This window comes from Chiloscyllium plagiosum, unplaced genomic scaffold (genome assembly GCF_037043375.1).
Source record: "Chiloscyllium plagiosum isolate Xiang-an unplaced genomic scaffold, Cpla_swu_hap1 HiC_scaffold_22, whole genome shotgun sequence".
Classification (NCBI taxonomy): domain Eukaryota; kingdom Metazoa; phylum Chordata; class Chondrichthyes; order Orectolobiformes; family Hemiscylliidae; genus Chiloscyllium; species Chiloscyllium plagiosum.
In genome coordinates this window covers 52,896,406-52,924,254 of record NW_028270160.1, presented here as the reverse complement: position 1 = coordinate 52,924,254, position 27,849 = coordinate 52,896,406, and the positions used below count along the sequence as shown (strand labels likewise).

Here is a 27,849-nt window from a genome sequence, read left to right as displayed (position 1 = left end):
CGATCAGGGGATAAGAAGTAAAAGAGTTGAATGGAAACCAGTTGAGTGGGCTTTCACAGCTCTCGCCCTTGTGGTAGTGGGAATAGAATCTGGATGGTGACTTTAGGCAGAGGTGAGAGACTGGATAAAAGGAGTGTGGAAATAGAGGTTAAATGGCCAGTTTAATAGAGAAGAGGTGAGCGTAAGGTAGGAATAAATCCCTGGAGGGAAGCAAATGTATTGTGACGCAATGAAGGTATGTGGATATAATGGGAGAAAGGGGTTGTGAAACGATTCAGGAAGGAGATGGGGAAAAGGTCTGTTAAATATATGTTCTGCTCATTCCCCACTTGCAATTATTAGTGACTGCTTTTCCACCACTGCACTGTCCATTACCTCCTACACGATTCAGGGGTTTGAGGGAAATTTAGAAGATGGAAACTTAATTGAAGGAGAGAGATGCAGTGCGAATCAGCGAAGAGAGTCAGAGGGAAGAGGAGACACAGCAACTAAAACATGGAGATGTCAAAAATATGCCAAGGTATTATGTTCTCAGACTAACCACATGGAAAGCTACAGGGGATGAGCCAGTGTAGGGTTTTTAATCTAGTGCACTTCTATCTACAACTTTGTTTTGGAGGGAAAATCCCGATGATTTCCCTGAGCCCTGAAGTTGAAAACCATTAACAACTCTCTGGCCAAAAAAGTTCCTCCTCATTTCAGTTCTAAAGTTTATGCCCTCAGCTCCTAGTCTCTGCAACTCATAGAAATGCCTCCTCATCCATTCTGTTTAGGCCTCTCGGACCTCTATAAGTTTCAATCAGATCCCCCCATTTTCTTCTAAATTCCATGGAGTACAGAACAGAGTCCTCAACTGCTCCTGATGTGACAACTACTTAATCTCTGGGATCATTCTTGTAAACGTCCTCTGGTCACCCTCCAACGCCAGCACACCCTTTCTTAGATAAATGTCCTAAAACTGCTCACAATATTCCAAATGGGGTCTGACCAGAGCCTTACACAGCCTCAGCAGTACATCTCTGTCCTTGTTTTAGCCATCTTGAAATGAATGTGAACATTACATTTGCCTTCCTAACTGCCAAAATCAATCTGCATGTTAACCTTAAGAGAATCCTGAACTAAGACTCCTAAGTCCCTTTGTGCCTCAGATTTCCAAAGCCTTTTCCCATTTAGAAAATAGTCTTTGCTTATATTATTCCTACCCAAGTACATAACCTCACACTTCTACACATTGTATTCTGTCTGCCATTTCTTATGCCAACTGCCCTAGCCTGTCCAAGTCCTTTTGCAGTCTGTCCACTTCCTCAAAGCCACCTGACCCTCAATCTATCTTTATACCATCTGCACTCTGAGCAATAATGCCCTCCTTTCCTTTGTCCAGTTTGTTAATGTGTAACATGGATAGTGGTGATCCCAACTGTTATGGACCAGATCAGAACCCCCCCTCCAAATATTTGAAGAAACTAGCCTAGACCATAACTTTTATCATTTTAAAGGTAAATGTGAATTGTGTTCCAAATGTGATGTGACTAATCAAAGTACTCAACTTGAAGCAAAAAAAAACAATTTATTTAAATACTACAGTTAAAATGCACACAAAAGAAAGAAGAATTTAGAATAACTTAACTATTGGAAAACTTAACAAATAATATATACAGACACAATTACTAATTAACTGTTCTAATGTAATAACGTTCCATAAATATACCTTGGCAAAAAAGTAAATTCAGACACAGATTTTTAACTGCAATTCTCTAATCCAAGAGGAAACATCATCAAGAGAGGTTTCTGAGAAGTAGCAGCTAGGAATCAGTTTCTGAAGGTCCAACCCTCTGGGACCCAAACAGCTTTTGACTGTTACAGCTAATAAAAACTAGAAACCCTGGTCTGAGAGAACTAGCCACTCCCCTTCCATTGTTACAACTGTTTTTAAAAAGAAAACTTAAAAGCCTCTTAAAATGTTGACTTAGTCTCCAATAGCCACTTCAGCACCTCTGCCTTTGCAAACTCTCTTCAATTAACCCAGGACAAAATAGCTTTTTTTAAATGACAGCATCATCATACAACACTGATCTCTGCAGAACTGCACTAGTCACCAGCTGCCATTCTGAAAAATATCCCTTTATCCCCATTGTCTGCTTTCTGCCAGTCAGCCAATCCTCTATCCATGCCAGTACCTTGATCCTAACACCATGGACTTTTACCTTGTTTAGCAGCTTCCTGTGTATTCCTTGTCAAAAGGCATCCTGGAAATCCAAATAAATCACATTCACTATCTCTTCTTTGTCTAACTTGCTCTTTACCTTCTCAAGGATTTTAGCAGATTTGTCAGACATGATTTCCTCTTGATGACTTCCTATTTTACCATGCACTTCCAAGTATTTGCAATCTCATCCTTAATAATCGACTCTAAAATAGGTCAGGCTAACCATCCTATACTTTCCTGTCTTCTGTCTCCCTCCCTTCTTAAACAGAGATGCTACATTTATCATTTTCTGGTCTTCTGAGATCCTTCTTCACTTCAGAGATTCCTGAAAGAACACCACCAATGCCTTCACAAATCTCAACTAATGGGTGATTTCTCCACCTGCAGACCTTTCAGCTTCCCCAGCGTCATCTCCTTAGTGATGGCCACTACACCAACTTCTTCCCCTAACACTCTTGAAATTCTGGCATGTTATTGGTGGATCCATGGTGAAGACTGATACTAAGTATCCATTCATGTTCTTTCTGTTCCTTCTGGCATCTCTTATGATATTTTCTAGAATAGCTATATTTTTGTGTAGCCTGGAGTGACAGCTAAGAAACCTTTCTCTCTAGGGTTAGTCTGGACTGTATCACTTAATTGCTTTGCCATAATTTTATTGAAAAGGCAAAGCAGTATTAGTCCAATTGTGATCGACCTCCATTTTTCTATGATTTTCAGGCATTCTGTATCTTTCTTTTTAGGAATCGGGAGAATTCAACTCTTCTTTATGACTCTCTCTCATTCCTTTAGTCTCCATTATTATTTCTTCAGCCTAATTTTTTGATAGTTCAATGTCCACTCTCGCCTCTCTCTTACCTTTTATATATCTAAGAACACTCTTGCAATCTTCTTTTATATTGCTAGCTAGCTTAGCCTCAGATTTAATTGTGTCCCCCATTCTTGCCGTTTTGTTTATCATTTGCAGGTTTTGAAAGGCTTCCCAATCCTTTGGCTTCCCACTAATCTTCACCACACAATATTCTCCTTCTTTGTGCTCACTTCGGCAGCATATATACTAAAATTGGAACGATACAGAGAAGATTAGCATAGCCCCTGCAGAAGGATGATATGCAAATTCATGAAACATTCCATATTTTTTGGGCGGCATGGTGGCTCAGTGGTTAGCACTGCTGCTTCACAGCACCAGGGACCAGGTTCAATTCCAGCTTTGGGCAACTGTCTCTGTGGAGTATGCACGTTCTCCCCATGTCTATGTGGGTTTGCTCCGGTTTCCTCCCACAATCCAAAGATGTGCAGGTCAGGTGAATTGACCATGTTAAATTGCCCATAGTGTTAGGTGCATTAGTCAGAGGGGGGGTGGGTTGCTCTTCGGAGGGTCGGACTTGTTGGGCCGAAGGGCCTGTTTCCACACTGTAGGGAATTGAATCTAATCTAATCAGAATCTAATATTGCTTTTATCCTATCCCTGACATCCCTTGTCAACCATGGCTGCCTTGTTCTCCCCTTAATATGCTTCCTCTTCCTTCGGGTGAATTTTTGCTGCACCTTCCAAAATACCACGAGAAACTCCTGCCATTGCTGCTCCACCATTTTCCCATACCAGGCTCCTCCTCCAACCAACTCTGTTCATCTCCTCTCACATGTTTTTGTAGTTACCTTTACTCAGTCATTACATCTGATTCAACTTTCTCCCTCTCAATCTGCAGGGTGATTTCTATCATATTATGGTCACTGTCCCCTCGGAATTCCTTCACCTCAAGCTCACTAATCAAGTCTGCCTCACTACATGTCACCAAATCCAGAATTGTCTGTTCACTAGTGGGTCTACCACAAGCTGCTCAAAAAAAAAACGATCTCATAGACATTCCATGAAATACTTTTCTTGGGATCGGCTACTGACCTGATTTTCCCAGTCCACCTGCATATTGAAATTCCCCATGTTTATTGTAAACATGTCTTTCTAACGTGTCTTTTCTATCTCCTGATTTATTTTCCTTGCCACATCTTGGCTACTGCTAGGAGGCCTGTATACAACTCCCAGTACAGTATTTTTCCCTTTGCAATTCCTCAACTCTCCCCACACAGAATCAGCACCTTCTGACTCGATATCACTTCTTGCTATTGATTTAACTTAATTTCATTTCTTACTAATAAGGCAACCCATCCCATCTGTTCATCTGCCTATCCTTTAAATAGGAGAAAGTGAGGTCTGCAGATGCTGGAGATCAGAGCTGAAAATGTGTTGCTGGAAAAGCGCAGCAGGTCAGGCAGCATCCAGGGAACAGGAGAATCGATGTTTCGGGCATAAGCCCTTCTTCAGGAATCCTTTAAATAGGACACATACCTTTAGATATTTAGTTACCAGCCCTGATCCCCTTGCAGCCATGTCTCCATTATACCCACAACATTATATCTGTCAATTTCAACCTGTGCTACAAGCTCATCCACCTTGTTTCGTATACTGCTTATATTTCAGTACAACACTGTCAATCCTGTGCTGACTGACCCCCTTCTTGTTGAACCCAGTCTTTGGGACTCTTGATCCTGACCACAGAGAACAGTGTCTATTCCCCTGTCTATGTTATCACTGATTGCAACTATATTTTTCTTTCTTCACCTATCTTGAATAGCTCTTGAATAGTACCAGAGTGCTATTGTCAGATTGCTCATCCTCTTGGTATTCCTTGTCATCCACACATATTGTGCAAGAATCTGAAACCTGTTAGACAAGCTCAAGGGTTGAGTCTCCTTCACCTCTACCTGCCTTGCTCATAGTCACACCCTCCTGTCCATGACCACTGACCGAATTTGAGGTAGTTAATCTAATGGGTGTGATTGCCTCCTGAAACACAGCATCCAAGTAACTCTCCCCCTCCCTGATGTGTCACAATTTGCAAAACTCAGTCTCCAGCTCATCAACTCTGAGCTGGAGTTCGTCAAGCAATCCACAATGTGGTCACAATGAATTCCAATGGGTTCCATCACCTCTCTCATCATGCAGGTCCAACACATCACCTGGCCCTACATTTTTTTACGTAGTCCTTCATTTTAATTTTAAACATTTCCTACTGATCTTTGAGTTTGCCACCTGTAAATATTTCTCATGGTTATATTCAATCTGAAACTAAACCACAGTAGATAGTTGAATTAACAGATATTAGTAGTCAATGAATTTAAGGTTTTGCTTTGATGTCACTTTTTCTTTTGTGCTGGGCTCTTGATTCTGTGCTTATTTAATCCTATGAAAAGACCTTACAAACTATGAACCAACAAAAGCAATTACCTCTTTTCATTCGCACTGAATTCCCACAATGTCTCCAAATTCCCTGAGCTATATGCTCATTCTCACTCTGGGTGTGATCTCTCCTTCCTGACCATATGCAGTTATAGACTACTGCACCAATAAACAGGAATAATCTCCTTTAAAAATTCCTATTTCAATTTTCTTTTGAAATTTCTAATTTTCCAAAATTATGCCAAAATGACAACCTCACTTATCAATTTCTTTTAAGATTATTCTGAGATAATTATGGTCGGATATTAACATCAAAGTGAAGAAAGTGACTTCTATAATTCATTCGTGGAAAATGGGTGTTGCTGGTCTGGGTCAGCATTCATTTTCGGTCTCTCATTGCCCTTGAGAAGGGCTACCATTTGAACGGTTGCAGTTAATTTGTTGTAGGTAGGCCTATAATGCTGTTCAGGAGGAAACTTCAGGTGCTGGTGTTGGTGCGTGTCTGCTACTCTTATGCTTCAAGATGGTACTGGAAGGTGCTGTCTGGGGAGCCTTGGTGAATTACTGCAGGGTATCTTTTAAATAGTGCAGTGTTGCTAGTGAACATCAGTGGTGGAGGTAATAGGTGTTTATGGATGTGGTGGCTGTGAAAAGGAACTGCTTTATCCTGATGGTATCAAAGTTCTCGAGTGTTGTTGGAACTGCGCTGCTAACTGCCCTCTGCATGTCACATTGCATTTTGTGATGACTTTGCCAGCCTTGATTATTCATTTAGCAGGTGAGAGAATACAGTTAAAAGTTGGAAGTGTAACCAAGAGCTCCTCCTGTGTGGTTCAAATGCACTTCCTACCTTGCTGATCAATACATAGCACTGGTGAGGTCGACAGAAATCATTTTGTTACGGTTTACAGAATACATTGATAAAACCTACCTAAAGAATGTGTCCATATTCCAAAGGATTAGACTGGAACTGTTAAATGCCAATGAAAAATCCTGGAATTGATTGATGTTTTCCTCCCCACTATTGATTTGTGCACACATGAACATTGAAAATTTAATTGATGTAACTGCTATATGCAAACAACAACAGAAGGATTGATTGATTGTCATGTCTTTCATGTAATGATGTGTCAAGGCACTTCAGAGCAGCTTTATAAAGCATATGTTGACATCGAGCCATAAAGGTGATACTCAGATGATTGGTCAAAAGCTTGAATAAAGAGGTAGGCTTTAAGTGTTTTGAAGGAGAAGACAGATTAAGGCATAATGGCTCAAGAAGTGTTTAAGGGCTTTAGAGCTTTGACTACTGAAGGCACTGACGTCAATGGCATAAAAAATAAAATTAAGATTGGCCAACGGGCCAGAATTAGAGGAATGTAGATTGCATGATAGATTGTGCGACTGGGCAATATTATAGATGTAAGAAGGATCTAGGCCCTGGGAGGATTTGAAAACAAGGATAAGCATTTTGAAATTAGCTCCCAATTAGTCAGTAGTTCAATGCAAGTCAGTGAATACAAAGCTAAATGAGTAGTTTTGACTTGATTTGATTTTTTGATGTCACATGTACCAAGGTACAGTGAAAAATGTTGTCTTACATGCTTTACAAGAGACCATACTATATAACTGCATCAGAATGTCACAGCTGCTGAGAGAGTGCAGAGAGAGATCAACGTTAACATTTCAGCAATCCATCAAAAGTCTCATATCAGCAGGGACGATGATGTTCTTCAATCTGTTCATATCTGCATTCAAACTTTTATATCTTCTTCCTGACGGAAGAGGGTATAACTGGGGTGGGCGAGGTCTTTGGTTACGTTGGTTGCTTTTCCGATGCAGTGGGAAGTGTAGACAGAGTCACTGGATGGGAGGCTGATTGTGTAATGGACTGGACTGTGTTGACAACTCTCTCTAATTTCTTGCAGAAGAGTAGCTGCCATACCATGTTGTGATGCATCCACATAGTCTGCTTTCCATGGCGCATGTACAAAAATTTTTAAGAGTCTTTATGGTCATGCCAAATTTCCTTAGCCTTCTGAGGAAGTAGCGTTGTTGTACTTTCTTGACTATAGTATCAATGTGGGTGGACTAAGACAGATTCTTGGTGATCATCACTCCCAGGAACCTGATGCTCATGACCATCTCCATCTCAGCTCCATTGATGCAGACAGGCATATGCCCTTCACTCCACTTCCTGACGTCAATACTAGATCCTTCATTTTTGTGATATTGATGGAGAGTTTGTTGTCTCTACACCATGTCACAAAGGACTATATCTTCTTGCTGTGCTCCATTTCATTGTTGTTTGAGATCTGACCTACAATAGTGATGTCGTCAGCAAACATGTAAATGGACTTTGTGTGGAATTTAGCCACACAGTCTTGTTTATATAAGGAGCATAGTAGGGGCCTGAGTATGCAGCTTTGCGTGACACCAGTGTTGAGGATTATTGTGGAGAAAATGTCCCCTATCCTTATTGATGGTGGTCTAATGCCCATGAAGTCGAAACTCCAATTATAGAGAGGGGAGCAGAGACCTGGATCCCAGAGTTTGGAGAGGAGTGTTGGAATTATGGTGTTGAAGGTGGAGCTGTAGTCAATAAGTAGGAGCCTTGTTGTCCAGATGTTCCAGGGATGAGTGTGGGGCCATGGCATATACTATGGACCTGTTGCAAACTGTAAGGCAATCTGGGAGGCTCGAGTTGATGCGAGCCATGACGAATCTCTCGAAGCACTTCATAATTATGGATGTCAGAGCCACTGGGTGGTAGTTGTTGCGTCATACTGCATGACTTTTCTTTGGCACTGGGATGATTTGGTGATATAAAGACACAGGAAATTGAATTTTGATAATTTCAAGGGATACCAAACAGAAATTGTCAAGCCTAGAGTTAGCAAAGAGACAGATGAGGCTTTTATTAGCAGATAAGCTGAGACGGGACAATTTTGATGATGTTATAGGGGTATGAATATGGTCTTCGTTAATTGAACATCGTTTATTTTTAATTATACCCAAGGGGAGGGCATTATTTGAGATCTTACCAGAGCAAATTTAAAGAGACATTCAATGGATCTGTAGTTAGGAATTTTATGCATATAATGTTTCACACTGTAAGTAAGTGCAAGATTGTATAAAGATTGGTTGAAATATTATCTTTCACTATCTAGAGTATAACAGTCTTAGCCATGATACAGATGTGTGGTTGGTAGCTCATCTCAGTCAAAACAGCACATCAACATTGCAAACTATCTGATATAGCCTGAGACAACAATGCCCCCAGTAGGTAGGGCAAAGAGTTTGTGGCAGAAAGTCAATGTTTAATTGGAGAAAATTTCTGCTTATTCAGTGATGGCTGTCTGATAAATAGTGTAATTACTAAGTGTCAGTGGAGAATTGGAGAGGCGGTGGTGTGGTTCAGCTGGGTTTTGTCAATGTCCGAGTGAAAATTGACAATATGTTTTTCATTGATGTCACTGGAAGATATGATGTAGATAAGAAACAGGAGGGGGTCATGATGGATTGAACAATGTTAGCACTTGCCCAGACTTCATTGATTACACTCAAACATTATAAAACCCCAAAGCAATAATGTAATTCACTATTTTGAAAGCCTGGACAAACTAACTCAAAGAACTGAAAGTATGATCTGGTGTCAAACATTGCATGTTAGAATGAATGAGAGATTAAAATACATTGGATATATCAAGATCTTTTTTCGGCATTCTTCATGAATACATTTATTATCTACATTTATTATTGTGTCTTTAAACTCATGCAAGGTATTCTGCTTTTCTTTGTTCCTCCTTTAGTTCTCATAATTTGAACAAATTTTCACTTAACTTGAGTGTTTTGGCTTACACTTTGATTGAGGAAGGCAGCATTAAAAAGCAAAGGAACAACATTTCAGGTTACTAAGATCACATATTTAGACTACTTATTATTTTCTTTTACTTGGGTTTTAGTGCTGGCCTACAGTTCTGCTAAGAAATATAAAATATGTTTTGAAGTTCTGTTTACAGTTAGGAAATATGGTCAGATGCTTTTTGATTAATTTTCTTTTCCTTTGGTGCAATTTTAATTGAACCTTTCAATTCTTGCCTTCATTTTGAAATCTAATTTTCTATTTTATTCCACAAAACATTTGTCATCCTTTCTTCTCCTCGACTATGCTGTGCTGCCTCTATCTTTGTGACACTGACCTTTGACTCCAGATTGGCAGTTTGACGGTAAGATAGTGCATACTGAAGTTGCATATTCTTAATGTTCTTAAATGCTTGGCTAATCTAAATATTTTTAAGTATAATGAATTTAATCTGTATAATTTAATTTTTTAGATAGTGATGTGTTCAATTAAAATTTGCAGCACATGAAGGATGGGGAAAGAGAACAGTTGCAGAACATACCTAACCGCTACTTTTTCTAAATCTTATTCTTCATGTATTGTTTCTGTATGAAAATGAAGTCAATAAAAATACAACAAAACTTTCTTACATCTTTAAAATTGTGCTAATTATTGAGTTTACTTCAAAAGTTCATAAAATGCATGTGCATGATGTCTTTTGTTGCTACTGACAGATTGCAAGTTGGCAAGATCAGGTCCTCCAGCAACAATTGTAGCAATTGATGAAGAAAGTCGAAATGGTGAGTAGCCTGTTATGATTAAATTAAAAAAATATTTGCAAGTTTGACTTTTGACAATCTGCAACCGAAAATAAATGTTGTGAAAGTAACCCTGCAAAGAAAAATGTTGCTTTTTAATGATCTAAACTCAAATGCTTAAGTTGAATGTAATTCTGTGGATTATGTATGGAAAGCTGAGACCAGAGATACTCAAAATGTCAATAATTGACATGCTTTAATGATGCTTTAATGACTTTCATCCGACAACTATTATGATAGAGACATTAATCAAACATTAACTACTTAGCTTATAATGTTTCCAGTTGTTATTTTTGAATGAGTTCAGGTCACAAATAAGTCACTTTTGGATTTATTGCATTATAGTGAAGGCATGCCTATGGCAAATGTCTTGATAGAAGTACTTAGCTAAGGGAAGGTGCCAAAACAGATTATAGGCATGTAAATAATGTCAATTCCTGAAACTTTAGTCATTTGTACTAAAACTGTTAGATAATTCAAAATTTTAAAACTAGCAATGCAAATAAAAGAGCAAGGAGGAAGTATAGTGCTTATAAAAATTGTGTTGACTTGTATTTATGATATTATTGTGATTATTACACTGAAATAGCAGAGTTATAGAAATGATTGAAGTGATGAGCCTCTTGGAGTTTCCTTTCAAGTTGAAGATGTGTCCCCTCCTCTTGTACGGCAAGTTTCTGAGATAAAGAAAGGATTTGTGTTTAGAGAGCAGCATTCTTGGTATATGGTTTTGCAAAGCACATCATACCTCATTAACTAATTCTGAAGTGTTGCCACTGCTGTCATGTAGGAAAACGTGGTATTCATTTTGTATACAACGATGGATGACAAGCTTTTTTGTGCTCTTTCATGTTAATTGTGTGTTAAATATTGTGCGTCCAGGAGTTAAAAAATATTAGTGTAATATAGCAACGGGATGTTTTGTATCTGTAGGAATAGACAAATATACATTTGATTTACTACTTCATTAGTAATGAAGTAGTAATTGGTCCAGGTTTGGAATACAACACATAGAGGTGTTAGGAGACAGGCCCAATAGGACATTGTTTCTATTTAAATAACCAATATGCAGCATTATGGGCAAAAGATGAGAATTTAGCACCAAGTTAAAATGGAGCCGGTGTAGAAGCATTGTGCTGAATGTCTTCATCCTGCCCTTTAACAATTCTGTGATTCTGTGTCAACTAAAAATGTGTTGACAAGTCCTAAACTGGGGTTTGAACCCACAATTTCCACTTTGAGTGAAGTGTTAGACCATTGAGTCAAGGCTCAAATCTAAATTAAATGTTGAAGTGTGTTGATCCTGCAGCAGCACTAAGTGCTGCAACTCACTCAATGCAAGATTAATGTTTATATTTTCAAAAATAGTTATCAATCATGTTGGTTTAAGATCGATAGCAGCAATGTAATTTATATATCAAAGCAAACATTTAAGCAACTGCATTGTGAAATTACATTAACATATTGATAATTTTAAAACAGCAGGTGACCCATGGGTTACAATTTGGCCTGCACGACTGCAAAGACTACTACTTCAATTAAACAATGAGCATTGGGCTCTCAGGTTATTTGAATCAATAAATGGCTCCCATAGGTAGAATAAATACCAACACTGCTGGCAGACGTATGAATTAGACATATAAAGACATAATTTACGAAGTGCACTTGAGGGTTGCTACACGTATTACTATCAAGCTGCACTTGAATTCTGAACATATGGGTTAATACTAGTTACTGCTTAATTGTCTCATGGGACTGGAGAACTTGTTAGAAAGTTGCACAAGTAAGTAATTCCCATTGAAATTAATGACAGATAGTCATACTATAAAATCCCTTAAAGTACAAGGATTTAACTCTCCACCTGGCAAAACCAGAATAGTGATTGTGGAGGGGTGAGCCATTTCAGAAATGAGAACGAATGACTCACCCACTCTGTTCTCACAGTCCTTCTGTTGTTTTCCAATATTGAACAGTTGTTTGGAGCCAGCAAGCACAATGTGTCAATAAAGAAGTGTGCTCTTGTTTAATCATTCAAATTGAGTCTTGATTTATGCCGTAGGAACACAGTCTGTAATTTCAGGTGGAAGCATGTCCAGGAGAGCAGTGTTAATATGCACTGCACCATTCCCCACTTCCAAAACTAGGTACCTGCTCAAGTGTTAAGAACGTCTTTTTGCAGCTGAAGAGGAACTTGGAGTGGGAATCCTTTTGTCATCGGTTACATAGGCAACAATAACACAAGTTGCTTTAACAATGAGGTTTTGCTGAAAGGGTGTAAGTAGTTAGGGTCCGAATAACATGCCAGATATCAAAAGTAATAGTTACCAGAGTACAAAATGATCCATGCTTAACTTGGCACAGTGTTAAATAGATCTGCAACTTGAATGTGTTGCTCAGAGTAATATGGGAGACAGTTTCAATTCATGGGGCACACTAACCAGTGTTGGGGAAAGATTGGAGTTACTCCATTGGAATGGCTCAATGTAACCTGCGCTATGATCAGGCTATTGATGAATCAAATAACTAGCAAGATAGTTCTAAAATGGAATGGCGTGGGTACATATGAGGGGATATGATAAAATTTAAACCGAAAGATTGCAACCACTTGGAACAGTATTGTTACATGGATAAAGATAAACATAGTATTGACATGAAGAGGCAACATTTTTTTAAAAAATCAAATGGCTGAGTTATGCCACATACTTAAGCTGCCTGAGTCCATGTAGGCAACACACAAACAGTGTGCTACCTGCTGCTTTAAATGATAATAATATGCAGCCCAAGCCTAAATGTATTCCTGAGTAGTTGCATGATCAGCAGGAAATCCCCAAATTAATGCAAAGTGAGATCTGTGTCTAGCTAACTTGCAGTACTTGGAGACAGTTTGTCTGTCTTAAAGGGAAGATGTACTTTAGGCTGCAGCAAGTGCTGGAATTGGTTAAAGAGTCTTTGAGCAGAAAGAGGACTGGTATTGGTAAGGGTAGGGGATAGTACCACCTCTACAATAGTTCTCAACACCGGTGCCCACAATGCTGTGTACCCAGCCCCTTACTATACTCCTTTATATAGTCACGAATGCGTAGCCAAATTCAGCTCTAACTCTATTTACAATTTTGTTGATGACACCACTATAGTAGGTGAGATCTCAAACAGCGATAAAACAAAGTAAAGAGTAGACAGTTTAATGGCATGATGTAAAGACAACAATCTCTGTCTCAATGGCAACTACATGAAGGAGCTGGTCATTTACTTCAGTAAGTGGAATAAAGGACACAGACCTGTCTGTATCAATGGTGCTGAGGGGGAGATGGTCGAGAGCTTCAAGTTCCGAGGAGTAAATATTACCCAAGACTGCAAGAAATTACAGAGAGGTGTGAACACAGACCAGTCCATCACGAAAACCAGCCTTCTTTCCGTTGACTCTGTCTACCTGTTGCCTCGGAAAAGCAACCAACATAAGCAAAGACCCCTCTCATCCTGGTTATACCCTCTTCCACCCTCTTCTGCAGGTAGAAGATATAAAATCTTGAAAACATATACGCACAGATTTAAAAGCAGCTTCTTCCAGGTGGTGCAATTACTACTAGAATCAATAACAGTCATCCAGTTTTGATGACCTTGCCACAGTGTCATGAAAAGCACACTGGCTTCCCAGGAGTTACCAAGGTTATCTTCTTAAGTCATAAATAGTCCATTAGCCTCACATGCTGCCTTATTCACCACACAAAGTTTTTAATTATCAATAATATCTGTCGTGTGTGTTTTAGACAGAATATTCATAGCCATATTTCACCTTTTCAAATTTAGCATTGCTACCTACCTCACATCCAAGCCTCACATGGATAGCTCCCAGCTTATGCAAATTGACAGTCATTCAACTGTAACACGTATACCTCACATGCACATTGCACCACACTCACTGATGCAGTTCCTTCTCTCTCCCATTATTGGACGCAGCAGCAACTGATCAGCAGTTAATCTTACACGCCACCATTAGAGCATCTACAGCTTAGGCTGTGGATGGCAATAGGATTAAAACCATAGAGGATAGTGAGATGTTGTAACCAAATTTATCCTCTAGCATCTCCAGAGAGTGAGGTTGCACATGAATTCTGCAGCAAAAGGATCAAGTGAGGAGTTTTTTAAAATTAAACACTATGTCAGCTGATATTGATAGATATGCACACTGAAATATCTGGTTGATTGGCAGGTCACCAGCTAGACAGTCTGTTGTCAATGTCAAGGATCACCTTGGGTGTCCAGCTTCAAACTGGATTAGAGCTTCAGACAGAGCTTAGAACCTTTCCTTTGGAATATGAGAACACTTGTGGAACTAACTACAAAGCAGCATCTTTTGGTCAATGTCTTAGCTTCCACTTTGGAGAAGTGGCAGACAGCCAATATCTGAATGCACAGTAGAAACTCAGGACTGATGTTCTAAAATCTTAACTTGTTGTCATGCCAAAATACCTTGGCAGCATTCCAACTGCTCTGATCATGGCTGTGGATACTGATGCTCAGAGGGGCTTTCAAGATCTCCAGTAAGCCATGATTTGTGGATTCTGCGATTGCTGAGGGGCTGTCCTGAGGAGAATGTCAGTGATTACTTGAGCTCCAAGCATGTGTGGTCATTCAGGACAACATTCATGTCTTCGCCTCTGTTTCTCAGGCAGTGTCCCTTTTATGGCCTGTCAACAACCAAGTCCTAGGTGATGCTGTTTATGTGCCTTTCAAGCATAGAGTTGCTCAAGGGCATTCTGAAAGGCCATCTGCAGTCTTCCCAATTGCAATTCCAGCACCTTTTCACTGTTTTATAGTCACTGGAGTAACAATGTATGGAACTACTTGGTCAGGCAAAGCTAACTTCATGGCTGCCACTAAAGGGAAGTAGGAGAAAGTGAGGACTGCAGATGCTCAGTACAAAGGTGTTGAGTCAATTTTCTTGCTGAATACTCAGTGTGCTTCATTCTGTTTGGAGAGAATTGTATCAACATATCAGTTCTGGCATGAAAAGTGTTTGGTTACATCTCTCATGTAACAGTGTGCTTTGAGCTGGGAGATGATGCTGGGTCAGCTGCTCCAAACTTGTAGAATCCTTATGCAAAGAAATTCTAGGCCTTGGTTGCCTTCACAGCTATTGGTAGAGCTGTCCTTGTTCTAAGGTTGCAGCTTTATTTGCAAGATGTGGCAAAGTTCTGGGGCAGTTTCTTCACAACAATGTGTGCACTGTGCACATGAAGTTAACAAAAATGACAGAGATTCTGGCAGATGATGTTTCCGGCTGAGAGCCAAACTTCCCCTCTTCCTTTTGCCTCATGAACAGCTTGTCATAGAGTCATAGTCATAATATTATGGAGTGCTACGTCATGGAGACAGGCCCTTTGGTCCAAACTGGTCCATGCTGACCAAACTGCCCATTCACACTAACCCTATTTCCCTGCACTTGGTCCATATCCTTCTAAAGCTTTCCTATCCATGTATTTGTCCAAATGCCTTTTAAATGTTACTAAAACGTTTCAAATGCGTACCACCTTTTGTGTAAAAAGAAACCTGCCCCTCAGGTTCCCTTTTATTCTTTCCCCTCTAACCTTAAACTGATGCCCTCTTGTCCTCAATTCCCCACCCCTGGGAAAAAGATTGAGTGCATTCACCTTATCAATGCCGCTATATTCACTATATACGCTTGTATAAGATCTCCTCTCAGTCTCTTACACTCGAAAGGCAAAAGTCTGAGCTTGTCCAACCTCTCCCTATAACTCAGACCATTGTGTCCAGGCAACATCCTTGTAAATTTCTTCTGCACTTTTTCCAGTTTAATGACATCCTTCCTATAACAAGGTGACTAAAACCAAACGCAATACTTCAATTGCAGCCTCACCAACATACTACCTTGATTTGACTTTCCAAAATGCAGACCTCACACTTTTCTATATTAAATTCCACTATCCATTTCTCAGCCCACTTCCATAGCTGATCAAGGTCCTGCTTCAATTTCTGATAACTTTTCTCACTGTCCATGCTACCGACTATTTTAGTGTCATCAACAAACTTACTAATCATTGCTGATTTTGATGAAGAGCTTATGCCCAAAACATCGATTCTCCTGCTCCTCGGATGCTGCTTGACCAGCTGTGCTTTTCCAGCACCATACTTTCGACTCTGATCTCCAGCATCTGCAGACCTCACTTTCTCAAACTTACTAATCATGCCTTGTACATTATCATCCAAATCATTGATACAGATAACAAACAGTAATGGGCTCAGCCCCAACCCCTGAGGCATTCCACTAGTCACAGGCCTCCAGCTGACAAGCATCCTTGCCCTCTGATTCCTACATCAATTGTGTATCCAATTTGCCAGCTCGCCCTGGATGCCATGCAATCTAACCTTCCAGAGCAGCCTACCATATGGAACCTTGTAAAAGGCCTTACTGAAGTCCCTATAGACTACATCTGCTGCCTTTCTTGTTCTTGACATATAAAAAGAGATTGAATCGGTGGGGCTATATTCACTGGAGAATGGAAGAATGAGGAGTGATCTCCAAGAAAGCTATAAATTGCAGTTGAGGTTGATATTTATCCATGACCTTATGGATTGGCAGTGCTACTCTTTTATTGAACGTTTCTGACTTTTTGCTATGTTTCTTCTTCAGTATGGAATAAAGTAATATTGGATTTTGTTCTCGGGAATTTAGTAAGACAGGTGGAGTATGATGAATTGGGCAAACATCTGGGTCATATTGATTGTGATATAATTAGCGATGAAGTAATTACAGAAAACAACAAAGAAAATGAAGATCAATTTCAGTGGTTTAAGAAAGAAAGAAGCACAGGTGAGCTAAAAACAGTGGCCAAGAAATCAATAAATGAACAGTGTGGACTTTGAAGGTGGAGACGGTCCAACAACAACTTTCATTTAAAGAGCATCTTGAGTCGAGTAAAACACTCAAAGTGCTTCAAAGGACTGTTGTCAAACTTTGTTTAAAGTTATTCCATAATAACATAGACGACTAATCATTTTAAAACAAGTATTTTAACCGAGGAGGAGAGGACAAAATGATTAATTAGGGGAACACATATCTTTGGGCTCAGGCATTCAGGGATTAATACTGTGTGGCATAGCAGGTGAGAATTGGAGTGCCAAGATCTTGAAAAGTTGGAGAGTAAAAAGAAGCATTAATCCATTTAAAACAATGACATTGGAGTGGGCCTGTGGAATGGACAAGTTCAAATATTACATTCCTGTTTGACAAAGGGGAGAGGAATAAACTTTACATTCACAGGTTAATTTACATGTGAGATTCCGTGAGTCAATTAAAGACAGCCAGCATGAGTTGGTTAAGGGAAAATCATGTTTGGCTAACATCGAGAGCAGGGAGAAAGTGAGAACTACGGATGCCGTCAAGTCAGAGTCTAAAAGTATGGCACTGGAAAAACACAGCAGGTCAGGCAGATCTGAGGAGCAGGTGAGTCGATGTTTTAGGCAAATGCCCTTCATCAGGAATATGGAGGGAGAAAGGGGTTGAGAGATAAATATGGAGCAGAGCTAGGAGGGAAGGCAGCTGCGACAGTGATAGGTGATTGCAGGTGGGGGCTAATAGTGATGTTGGGGAGGGTGGAGCGGATATGTGGGAAGGAAGATGGGCAGATAGGACAGTTGAAGAGGGCAGTGCCAAGTTGGAAGGTTGAATCTGAAATGAGGTGACGAAGGGGGTGATTTAGAAACTAGTGAAGTCAATGTTGATGCCGTGTGGTTGAAGGGTCCTAAGGCGAAAGATGAGGCGTTCTTCCTCCAGTTGTTGGATGGCTTTAATTTGGGAGTGGAGGAGGCCCAGGACTTGGATATCCTTGGGGAGTGGGCAGGGAGTTGACATGGTCAGCCACAGGGTGGTAGTGGTGTTTGGTGCATGTGTCCCAGAGGTGTTCCCTGAAATACTCTGTGAGTTGGTGCCCTGTTGCCCCGATGTAGAGGAGACCACATCGAGAGCAACGGACGGACACAGTAGATGAGGTGGATGTGCAGGAAAATCTCTGCCAGCTGTGAAATGATCCTTTGGGGCTTTGGATGGAGGTGAGGGGGGAGGTATGGGTGCAGGTTTTACCCCTCCTGTGGCAGCAAAGGAGGATGCTGGGTGTGGAGGGTGGGTTGGTGGGGGAAGGGGGGGAGGGTCGTGGATCAAACAAGGAAGTCGCGGAGGGAATGGTATTTGTGGAATGTAGATAGGGGTAGTGAGGAAAATATATCTTTGGTGGTGGGGTCTGATTATAGGTGGTGGAAATGGCAGAGGATAATGCATTGTATTTGGTGATTAGTGAGGTGGAAGGTGGGGATGATGGGTGGGGTTCAAAGATGGTGGTGGAAGAAGTGGCGACGTTGCGCCGGACGGCACTGTTAATCACGTGGAGGAGAAATTGTGGTCCTTGAAATAAGAGGCCATCTGGGACATAGGAGCAGAAATTAGGCCATTTGGCCCATCGAGTCTGCTCCATCATTAAATCATGGCTGATAGGTTTCTCAACCTCATTTTCCCACTAATTGGTCCAACAACTAATGGATCAGATCCAAACTCTGTGGACCTGATGCATCCAATTGTGATTGACTTGGATTAGACAGTGGAGGAGGCCCTTGATGGAGTTGAAATGGTCAGCCACAGGATGATGGGGTTGCTTGGTGCTTGTGTTCCAGAAATGTTCCCTGAAATGCTCCGAGAGTTGGTGTCCTGTCTCCCCAATGTTGAGGAGACTACATTGAAAGCAATGGACACAGTAGATGAGGTGGGTGGAAAACCTCTGCTGGATGTGTAAAGATCCCTTGGGGCCTTGGATGAAGGAGAGGGGGGAGGTTTGGGTGCAAATTTTGCACTTCCTGCTGCTGCAAGAAAAGGGGTGTGGAGGGTGGGTTGTTGGGGGGCATGGACCTAACGAGGGAGTCCAAGTCCCAAAGGATCTTTGCACAACCGGCAGAAATTTTCCTGCATATTCACTGTGTCCATTCCTCTACATCGAGGAGACAGGACGCCAACTCACGGAACATAACAGGGAACATCACTGGGACACATGCACCAAATAACCCCACAGCTTGTGGCCGACCACTTCAGCTGCCCCTGCCACTACCCCAAGAACATGTAAGTACTGGGCCTCCTCCACTGCCAAATCCAAGCTACCGACAACTGGAGGAAGAATGCCTCAGCTTCTGCCTTTTGGACTCTTCTACCACATTGGCATCAACATTCACTTCACCAGTTTCCAAATCTCCCCTTCTCCCACCTCATCCCAGATCCAACCCTCCAAATCGGCACCACCCTCTTGACCTATCTGTCCATCTTCCTTCCCACCTATCCGCTCTACCCTCCCCACCGATTTATCACTGTTATCCCCCACCTGCATACACCTATTGCCTTCCCAGCTACCTTCCCCTTCGCCTCAACTCCACACCTCTATTTGTCTCTCAGCCCACTTCCCCCTCCACATGTCTGATGAAGGGCTTATGCCCGAAACATCGACTCCCCTCCTCCTCGAATGCTGCCTGACCTGCCGTGTTTTTCCAGTGCCACACGTTTTGACTCTAACATAGAGAGGAGCGTAGCAGATGCACTTATAGACTTTGCGAAAGCTGCTGCAAAACCACTGTATCACAGATTTTTCTTCAGAAAATGGACATCTGTTTTTAAAGCAACATTTGCAACTTACACTCTGGAACTGGCAAAAGCATAGAAAGCCCAGAGCTGTCGTGGATGGATATTTTGCTGATTAGAGAAAATTATACAGTGATAACTTTTGGGTTTTATTAGACCCACTGCCTTCCTGGTTTCATATAGCTGGCCTGGACTTGGTTACAAGGAACTCACTATTTTAAAGCTGATAGCATTGAAAATGTTGATAAAATCACAATTACTGAGCAAAATACTAACGGGCTTTGGGAGGACATACCTTGTTGGAATAGGCATATTTATGGCAAATGCAACTTAATATAAATGATAATTCCTCCCAGCATGTATTGCTTTGCACCTATTTGACATAAATTTTGGCAAGAGATGTTTACAAACAGAGGAATTTTACAAGTTGTTAAGATCTATTGAGGGGTGAATCAGTTCTCTTCTGTTCAATCTCCCCATTGATCATAACAAATGTTTAAGTACATTTGCCCAATTTTAATGTCGTTAACTGCTTTCACTGGGAACAATAAGGAAACAATTACAAGGTTGTCGAGTGAAAGAAAGAGCAGTTTTTTTTTGCTATCCTGGAAATACAATAACAATTCGATCAAGACTACATCTTCTGTGAAAGCATGTGGGCCTTAACACACATACGAAATTAATTGTGGATATTGTCATATATAAAAAAATGCAAAGGAATATACAGTTTAGAATCCCCAGACTATCCTTGAGGCATACGATTTTAGTATTGAGATACCTTTGTCAGTTAGTGCCTTGGACCATCAGCAATAGCAAATATTGCTGTCATCCTTTAAGTTTTCGGGGTTATGATGTATCTTTTTGGTCAATATTGTCATTGAGTGCATATTTCTTGAGAGACAGACAGATAGAGAGACAGCTTGCATTTCATACTGCATCTCTAGTTTCATCTCAATGTTTTTTGTTCCAAAAATCTCCTTGAACTGCAACTGTATATTTTGCCTTCTGAAGATTTTTATTTCCACTTTTCAAGCTTAATAATTGTAAGTTACATTTTCATCTCCAACATGAAGACTTTCATGATGGTGCAAATTATTCTTCTCCACCTTAGGCAGTCCTTCAAGATTGAGAATGACTTTTTCCCACTCTGGAGTTAAGGGTCCTGAGGTGACTAAATAATTTGATGCGGGATCTGCACAGTCTACCAAAGGTGGGCAGATGGTGTTTGAAGAGGCAGGTGGGTGGGATGCTCAAGTTTCTTGTTTCTTCTGCTCTGTGAGGCCTCCAATTGAGTCTGCTGGTAATGCTAAAGATGGTTGCTGCCTTAATGGATGGTTCTTCAGTTTGGGTGTTCTTCAGCAACAGATGCCAGTGACTCAATGGAGGTACAGTATTTTCTCATGGACATTTGGATGACATAGTTGAAGTATTTTCTCTGCTGTCTTAATGCTGGCTATGGTGGAGCTTGGAGTAGAGAGCTTGTTTCAGAAGTTTTGTGTTGGATGATTTGGTCTGCACACACAGCTGGTTGGCAATAACCAGTATTTTGACACTGGTTGGCTTGAGAGAGGATATTGATAATGGAGCACCTATCCTGCCATTGAATTTGCAGGGTGTCGCAAAGACCATCATTGACGACATTTCTCCAGAGACTGAGACATTTTTCTGTACAATGTAACACTAATGCTCTGTAGATTTTGAATTTGGTGCCAGGTTTGTGATCAATATTCTGTTCCACAGATGGCTAAAGGCTGCACTAGTACACTGGAGGCAATGATAAACTTTCATGGCTGATGTCCATCATCACTGAAAGGAAGCTTCCAGGTTACGAAAATTAATTTGTGTTGTCCAGTGGTTCACTGTGTATCTTGTATGTGGGGGGCAGTGGGGGAGATTGTTGTGTGACAGGAGCAGAGGAGTGAAGGGGCACTTCATCTTGTGGATGTTTAGCCCAAGGCCCATTATATCTCGGTAGATGCATTAATGGTAATTTAGAGGGCATCTCTCTGATTGTTCATGCTCACAAGCAATTCAATGAAAGAGATTGAATGGTGCTTCTGGACTCGAGGTGATGCAGTTCTTCTGATCTTCCTGTAGATAAGCTCCACTACAGCAGGAGGTTTCTTGGATATGGAGTGGAACGTTGCAGGAAGGAATAAAGTAGAAGGCCACTGGTGCAATATCATAACTTTACCTGACCAGATGGTGGTTGAAATAACTCCAAAGATGTTCATTATCCTGCCACCTTTATTTCCACGTGCATAGTACATGACATGATGCAGCTAGCTCAGAGCTGGCTCCTGCATTGAATAGAATCCCTGACACTCCTGTTTGTATCTGTCAGCCAAGGCTCTCTGATTGAGGCTGTTAAAGTGATCTTATCAGGGAACTCATATTGAGGTCCACCTGACTGACTTTGTTCCAATCACTACAGTAGGTGCAAAGATGGCAGGAATCCAGCAACATTTATATATGACTTGTGTAGATCTACACACATGACTTGTGTAGATTTTTCAGTACAGTAAAGACTATCCAAACACCTAAGGAATTACACCAGTGAGAATGAAGAACAAACAGGCAATCATGTTAATTCCAGCTCAGGCTATTTCTCATCTAATCCACGCTGGTTTTATGAAACTTGGGCAACCCGCGGCTCAGGTGATGTCAATGTTTTTCAAAACTATTCCAGTCCATGCACCCCGAGTTATTGAATGCAACAATGAAATTTAAAAACCTGCAGTCCTTATTTCACATCATGACGGTAGAATTTCAGAAACTTTGAAGGTAGCAGATAGGTTGATGAGATTTAAGAAGTATATATGTATGTTCCTGCAAATAGGGACCTTGAATAAATCAATAAGATAACAGTGTTTGATCATTGAAAATCACTGGTTTTATCTAAACAGGACTATTCCATACAATGCTTTTCATAAGTCAGACATGGGCACAAAGAATATATGCCTGTCTTCTCTGCTTTTAGATTCTATGATAGCTTCTCTCGTCATTCTCTTGATGACAGTTTTAATTTAGTGATCACCTGTCATTGTGTCTTCAGTCAGAAGAAATCATTCATTAATCAACCCACTAAAGTCCTCCTTAACATTTAAAAAAACTCACATTCAGGTGACACATAATTCATTTCAGCTGAGAAAATCATTCTTTCTCTGTAGATCAGCATTCATCTAATTGCATGATGGAAATCAGCACAAGTATCCATTTGCGCTGCTCAATAATTTGGGGTCAATATTGTGTGTTTTCTTACATGTTCAAGAGGAAGATAAAAATGAACATGGACCTAAGATCTTTTGTAAAAGTTTAAATATAAACAAAAAGAAGCTCCTACTTTAAATGAAAATTGGTGGCCAATTCCAATTACTTTACACCATCTATCTCACATGCAAGCTGAAAAATTCATCTCTGCACTGTCTTCGGTTTTAACTCTGTAGAATGAATTGGGAGTGAAGGATTGCTATTTAATTATTGTACTGGATAACAGGAACAGACACTGGCAGTAAAAACTTAAATGAAATAAACTTGTTCTGAGTATGGTAGTCCCTTAAAAATAATCATGATCGTTTATTCTCAACAAAATTGAACTAACGTGCAAAGGCTTTACTTTGATATGCATTGGTGATAAAATTGGTTTTCTCTTCATTTCAGTGTTAAGCAGAGGCAATAGATTGTGAGTTCAAAGTCTGATAGCTTATGTCTTGTATCCTATTGATGTAAAACTTTAATCTGTGTGGGTAAATAAGAAGGCATGAATTTGCTAAGAAGCTCGTTAATGTTGGAATGATATCTGAACAAAGCCTACTGAAGCAAGAATTTCCAAAGTCACAGTTAAAAATCACGTAACAGTGGGTTATAGTCCAACAGGTTTATTTGGAAGCACTAGCTTTCGGTCCAACCACCTGATGAAGGAGTAGCGCTCCGAAAGCTAGTGCTTCCAAATAAACCTGATGGACTATAACCTGACATAATGTGATTTTTAACTTTGTACACCCCAGTCCGACAGTGGCGTCTCCAAATCATAAAGTCAGTGTTATGGACCAGATCAAGCCCCCTCGAAATATACTCAAGAGGTATCCAGACCCAAACCTTTTCTTATTTTAAAGGGAAGTGTAAGGTTTTGTGTTCCAGGTGTAATTCAATTGGTTAAACTATTCCAATTTAAGCAAAGCACACTTTATTTATTACACTACAATTAAAATATAGACAAAATTCAAAGAAAAGAATTGGCTTAACTGTAACACTATCAAAATATTTAACAAAATAATGTATACAGTAACTTGTAATAATTAACTGCTTTAATATAGTAACATCCCATAATCATACCTTTGGCAATGGCAAATTCAATAAAATAGTAATTCTAGCAAGAAGAGATCCCCAGCTTTCAGCTGTAACAGAAGGGAATAAGAACTTCCACATCAACCTCAACAACTGTAGTAAGCTAAAACCAAAACTCCTGGTTCTGTGGGAGCTTGACCCCATCCATTCAAGTTGCTTCTCTTGTTTCAACTGTTTTTAAAAAGCCCAAAGACCTCTGATTTCTTTATATTGGCTTTCAGCCACCTCTGTCTCAACCTTTCTTTATAAAACCAAAAGGATTAAATACACCTGTTAAAGTCACAGTTTTGTCACACACAGCACCTTTCAAGATGGATGAGCTGACCACTTAATCAGGAATATAACCATTAGAATACCGCAAAATCATTGCATTGGTTTCTATTGCCCTGATGCAACTTCAAGGCTTGAATTAAATTGCACACCTTGAAAGCTCAAACAGGCATGAGATGGCCTCCTGAAGCTGAGAGTTTTAGACTGCAATCTGATTTGTTGTAGGTGGTCTTCTCAAATTCTAATAATTTAAAAGTGATATACTTTCGAATTTTTTTTGCATCAATGTAACCAATACAATAAATAATTTGAGTGGCAACAAAATACCTCCTGATCCATCAAGCCTGTCCCGGACTTCTGATGTCTGAAGCACCAAGATGTTCTACCCCCACTATTACAGCACCAACACTCTTTAAATGCAGCACTCCTCATTGAATGATTAGAATCCCGACAGTGTGAAAGCAGGCCATGTGGCCTATCGAGTCTACATTGACCCTCTGAAAGGCATCCTTCCCAAACACCCCTGCCACCCTATCCCTGTAACCCTGCATTTCCAATTGGCTAATTTACCTAGCTTGCACATCCCTGCACACTTTGGGAAATTTAGCTTGGTCAATCTACCTAACCTGCACATCTTTAGGCTGTGGGAGGAAACTGGAGCACCCTGATGAGGGGAGGGTATGCAAACTCCAGACTCAACCTGTCGACCCCCCTCCCCCACTCCAACCTCTCACCCTCACAACGCGCAGCCCTCCAATCCCTCTGCTCCAATCCTGACCTCACCATCAAGCCAGCGGACAAAGGGGGCGCAGTGGTAGTCTGGCGCACTGACCTCTACATCGCTGAAGCCAAACGCCAACTCGAGGACACCTCTTCCTACCGCCCCCTTGACCATGACCCCACCCCCCATCACCAAACCATCATCTCCCAGACCATACAGAACCTCATCACCTCAGGAGATCTCCCACCCACAGCTTCCAACCTCATAGTCCGGGAACCCCGCACTGCCCGGTTCTACCTCCTTCCCAAGATCCACAAGCCTGACCACCCTGGCCGACCCATTGTCTCAGCATGCTCCTGCCCCACTGAACTCATCTCTACCTACCTCGACACTGTCCTATCCCCCCTAGTCCAGGAACTCCCCACATACATTCGAGACACCACCCACGCCCTCCACCTCCTCCAAGACTTCCGTTTCCCTGGCCCCCAACACCTCATCTTCACCATGGATATCCAATCCCTCTACACCTCCATCCGCCATGACCAGGGCCTCCAAGCCCTCCGTTTTTTCCTCTCCAGACGTTCCCAACAGTACCCCTCCACCGACACTCTCATTCGTTTGGCCGAACTGGTCCTCACCCTTAACAATTTCTCCTTTGAATCCTCCCACTTCCTCCAGACCAAAGGGGTAGCCATGGGCACACGTATGGGCCCCAGCTATGCCTGTCTCTTTGTTGGCTACGTAGAGCAGTTGATCTTCCGTAATTACACCGGCACCACTCCCCACCTCTTCCTCCGCTACATTGATGACTGCATTGGCGCCACCTCGTGCTCCCGCGAGGAGGTTGAGCAATTCATCAACTTCACCAACACATTCCAACCTGACCTTAAATTTACCTGGACCATCTCTGACACCTCCCTCCCCTTCCTGGACCTCTCCAGCTCCATCAGTGACGGCCGACTTGACACTGACATCTTCTACAAACCCACCGACTCCCACAGCTACCTGGATTACACCTCTTCCCACCCTACCTCTTGCAAAAATGCCATCCCGTATTCCCAATTCCTCCGCCTCCGCCGTATCTGCTCCCAGGAGGAGCGGTTCCACCATAGAACACAGATGGCCTCCTTCATTAGAGACCGCAATTTCCCTTCCCACGTGGTTAAAGATGCCCTCCAACGCATCTCATCCACATCCCGCACCTCCGCCCTCAGACCCAACCCCTCCAACCGCAACAAGGACAGAACGCCCCTGGTGCTCACCTTCCACTCTACCAACCTTCGCATAAACCAAATCATCCGCCGACATTTCCGCCACCTCCAAACAGACCCCACCACCAGGGATATATTTACCTCCCCACCCCTCTCCGCCTTCCGCAAAGACCGTTCCCTCCGTGACTACCTGGTCAGGTCCACGCCCCCCTACGACCCACCCTCCCATCCTGGCACTTTCCCCTGCCACCGCAGGAACTGTAAAACCTGCGCCCACACCTCCTCCCTCACCTCTATCCAAGGCCCCAAAGGAGCTTTCCACATCCATCAAAGTTTTACCTGCACATCCACTAATATCATCTATTGTATCCGTTGCTCCTGATGCGGTCTCCTCTACATTGGGGAGACTGGACGCCTCCTAGCACAGCGCTTTAGGGAACATCTCCGAGACACCCGCACCAATCAACCACATCGCCCAGTGGCTCAACATTTCAACTCCCCCTCCCACTCTGCCGAGGATATGGAGGTGCTGGGCCTCCTCCACCGCCGCTCCCTCACCACCAGACGCCTGGAGGAAGAACGCCTCATCTTCCGCCTCGGAAAACTTCAACCCTAGGGCATCAATGTGGATTTCAACAGTTTCCTCATTTCCCCTTCCCCCACCTCATCCTAGCTTCTAACCTCCAGAAACTCGATCCCCTGACCTGTCCGGACTTGTCCGACCTGCCCAGCTCCTTTTCCACCTATCCACTCCACCCTCTCCTCCCTGACCTATCACCTTCATCTCCTTCCCCACTGATCTATTGTACTCTATGCCACTCTCTCCCCACCCCCACCCTCCTCTAGCTTATCTCTCCACGCTTCAGGCTCTCTGCCTTTATTCCTGATGAAGGGCTTTTGCCCGAAACGTCGATTTTGCCTGTCCTCGGATGCTGCCTGAATTGCTGTGCTCTTCCAGCACCACTGATCCAGAAACTCCAGACTGACAGTCACCCAAGGCTGGAATCGAGCCTGTGTCCCTGGAGCTGTGAGGCCTCGCTCCTTACTTTAGTTGATGCATGTTGTAATTATGAGTATCAGTTTCCATTAACAAGTTTATAAGTGGCAGAAACTCAGAGTGAATAACATAAATAATTTCAGAGACATGTGAGTGCCCAGAATTTTACTATTGTAACAGGTATGATTATGGGGGAAGAAGTGTTGCTGCTTTCAGCCTGAATGTATTCTCCAGAGTTCTTTTTTGATGTTGCATTTATTGAGCATAGTAAGCCCTGAAAAATCAGAATGCATAACAAGGTCAATAAAATGTTAATCCTAAACTAACAGGTTTGTAATTTTGCAGAAATATTACACACATCTGAGAGTTGTACAAAATCATTTTGTATAATATAATTCTAGTTTACGACAAATTAGACTGTATTGGCCACCTCCCTCAATATTGATTTATTGACATGCATTGCTGAACTCTATTTGATTTTAAATCAACACCAGCAGCCAATACTGAAGTTAACAATTGATTTTATTTACATAGTATAAATAAAATAGAAGTCTGAAAGGTGCCGA

At 41.5% G+C, this 27,849-nt stretch overlaps 1 protein-coding gene and 1 non-coding gene across 10 annotated transcripts in view; both read left to right on the top strand.

The window, feature by feature from the left end:
- Window positions 1–27,849, top strand: part of pcdh15b (protocadherin-related 15b) — a 1,538,224-nt gene that overhangs the window by 887,725 nt on the left and 622,650 nt on the right. For all 9 annotated transcript variants that reach the window (XM_087999065.1, XM_087999066.1, XM_087999064.1 and 6 more), the window contains 2 exons: window positions 9,656–9,670; window positions 10,020–10,085. In XM_087999065.1, the coding sequence (XP_087855191.1) occupies window positions 9,656–9,670; window positions 10,020–10,085 (81 nt within the window). The remainder of the gene's footprint in view (window positions 1–9,655; window positions 9,671–10,019; window positions 10,086–27,849) is intronic.
- LOC122561422 (U6 spliceosomal RNA) lies at window positions 3,240–3,346 on the top strand. The gene has a single exon (XR_006315004.2). It is a non-coding gene; the product is annotated as a U6 spliceosomal RNA (small nuclear RNA).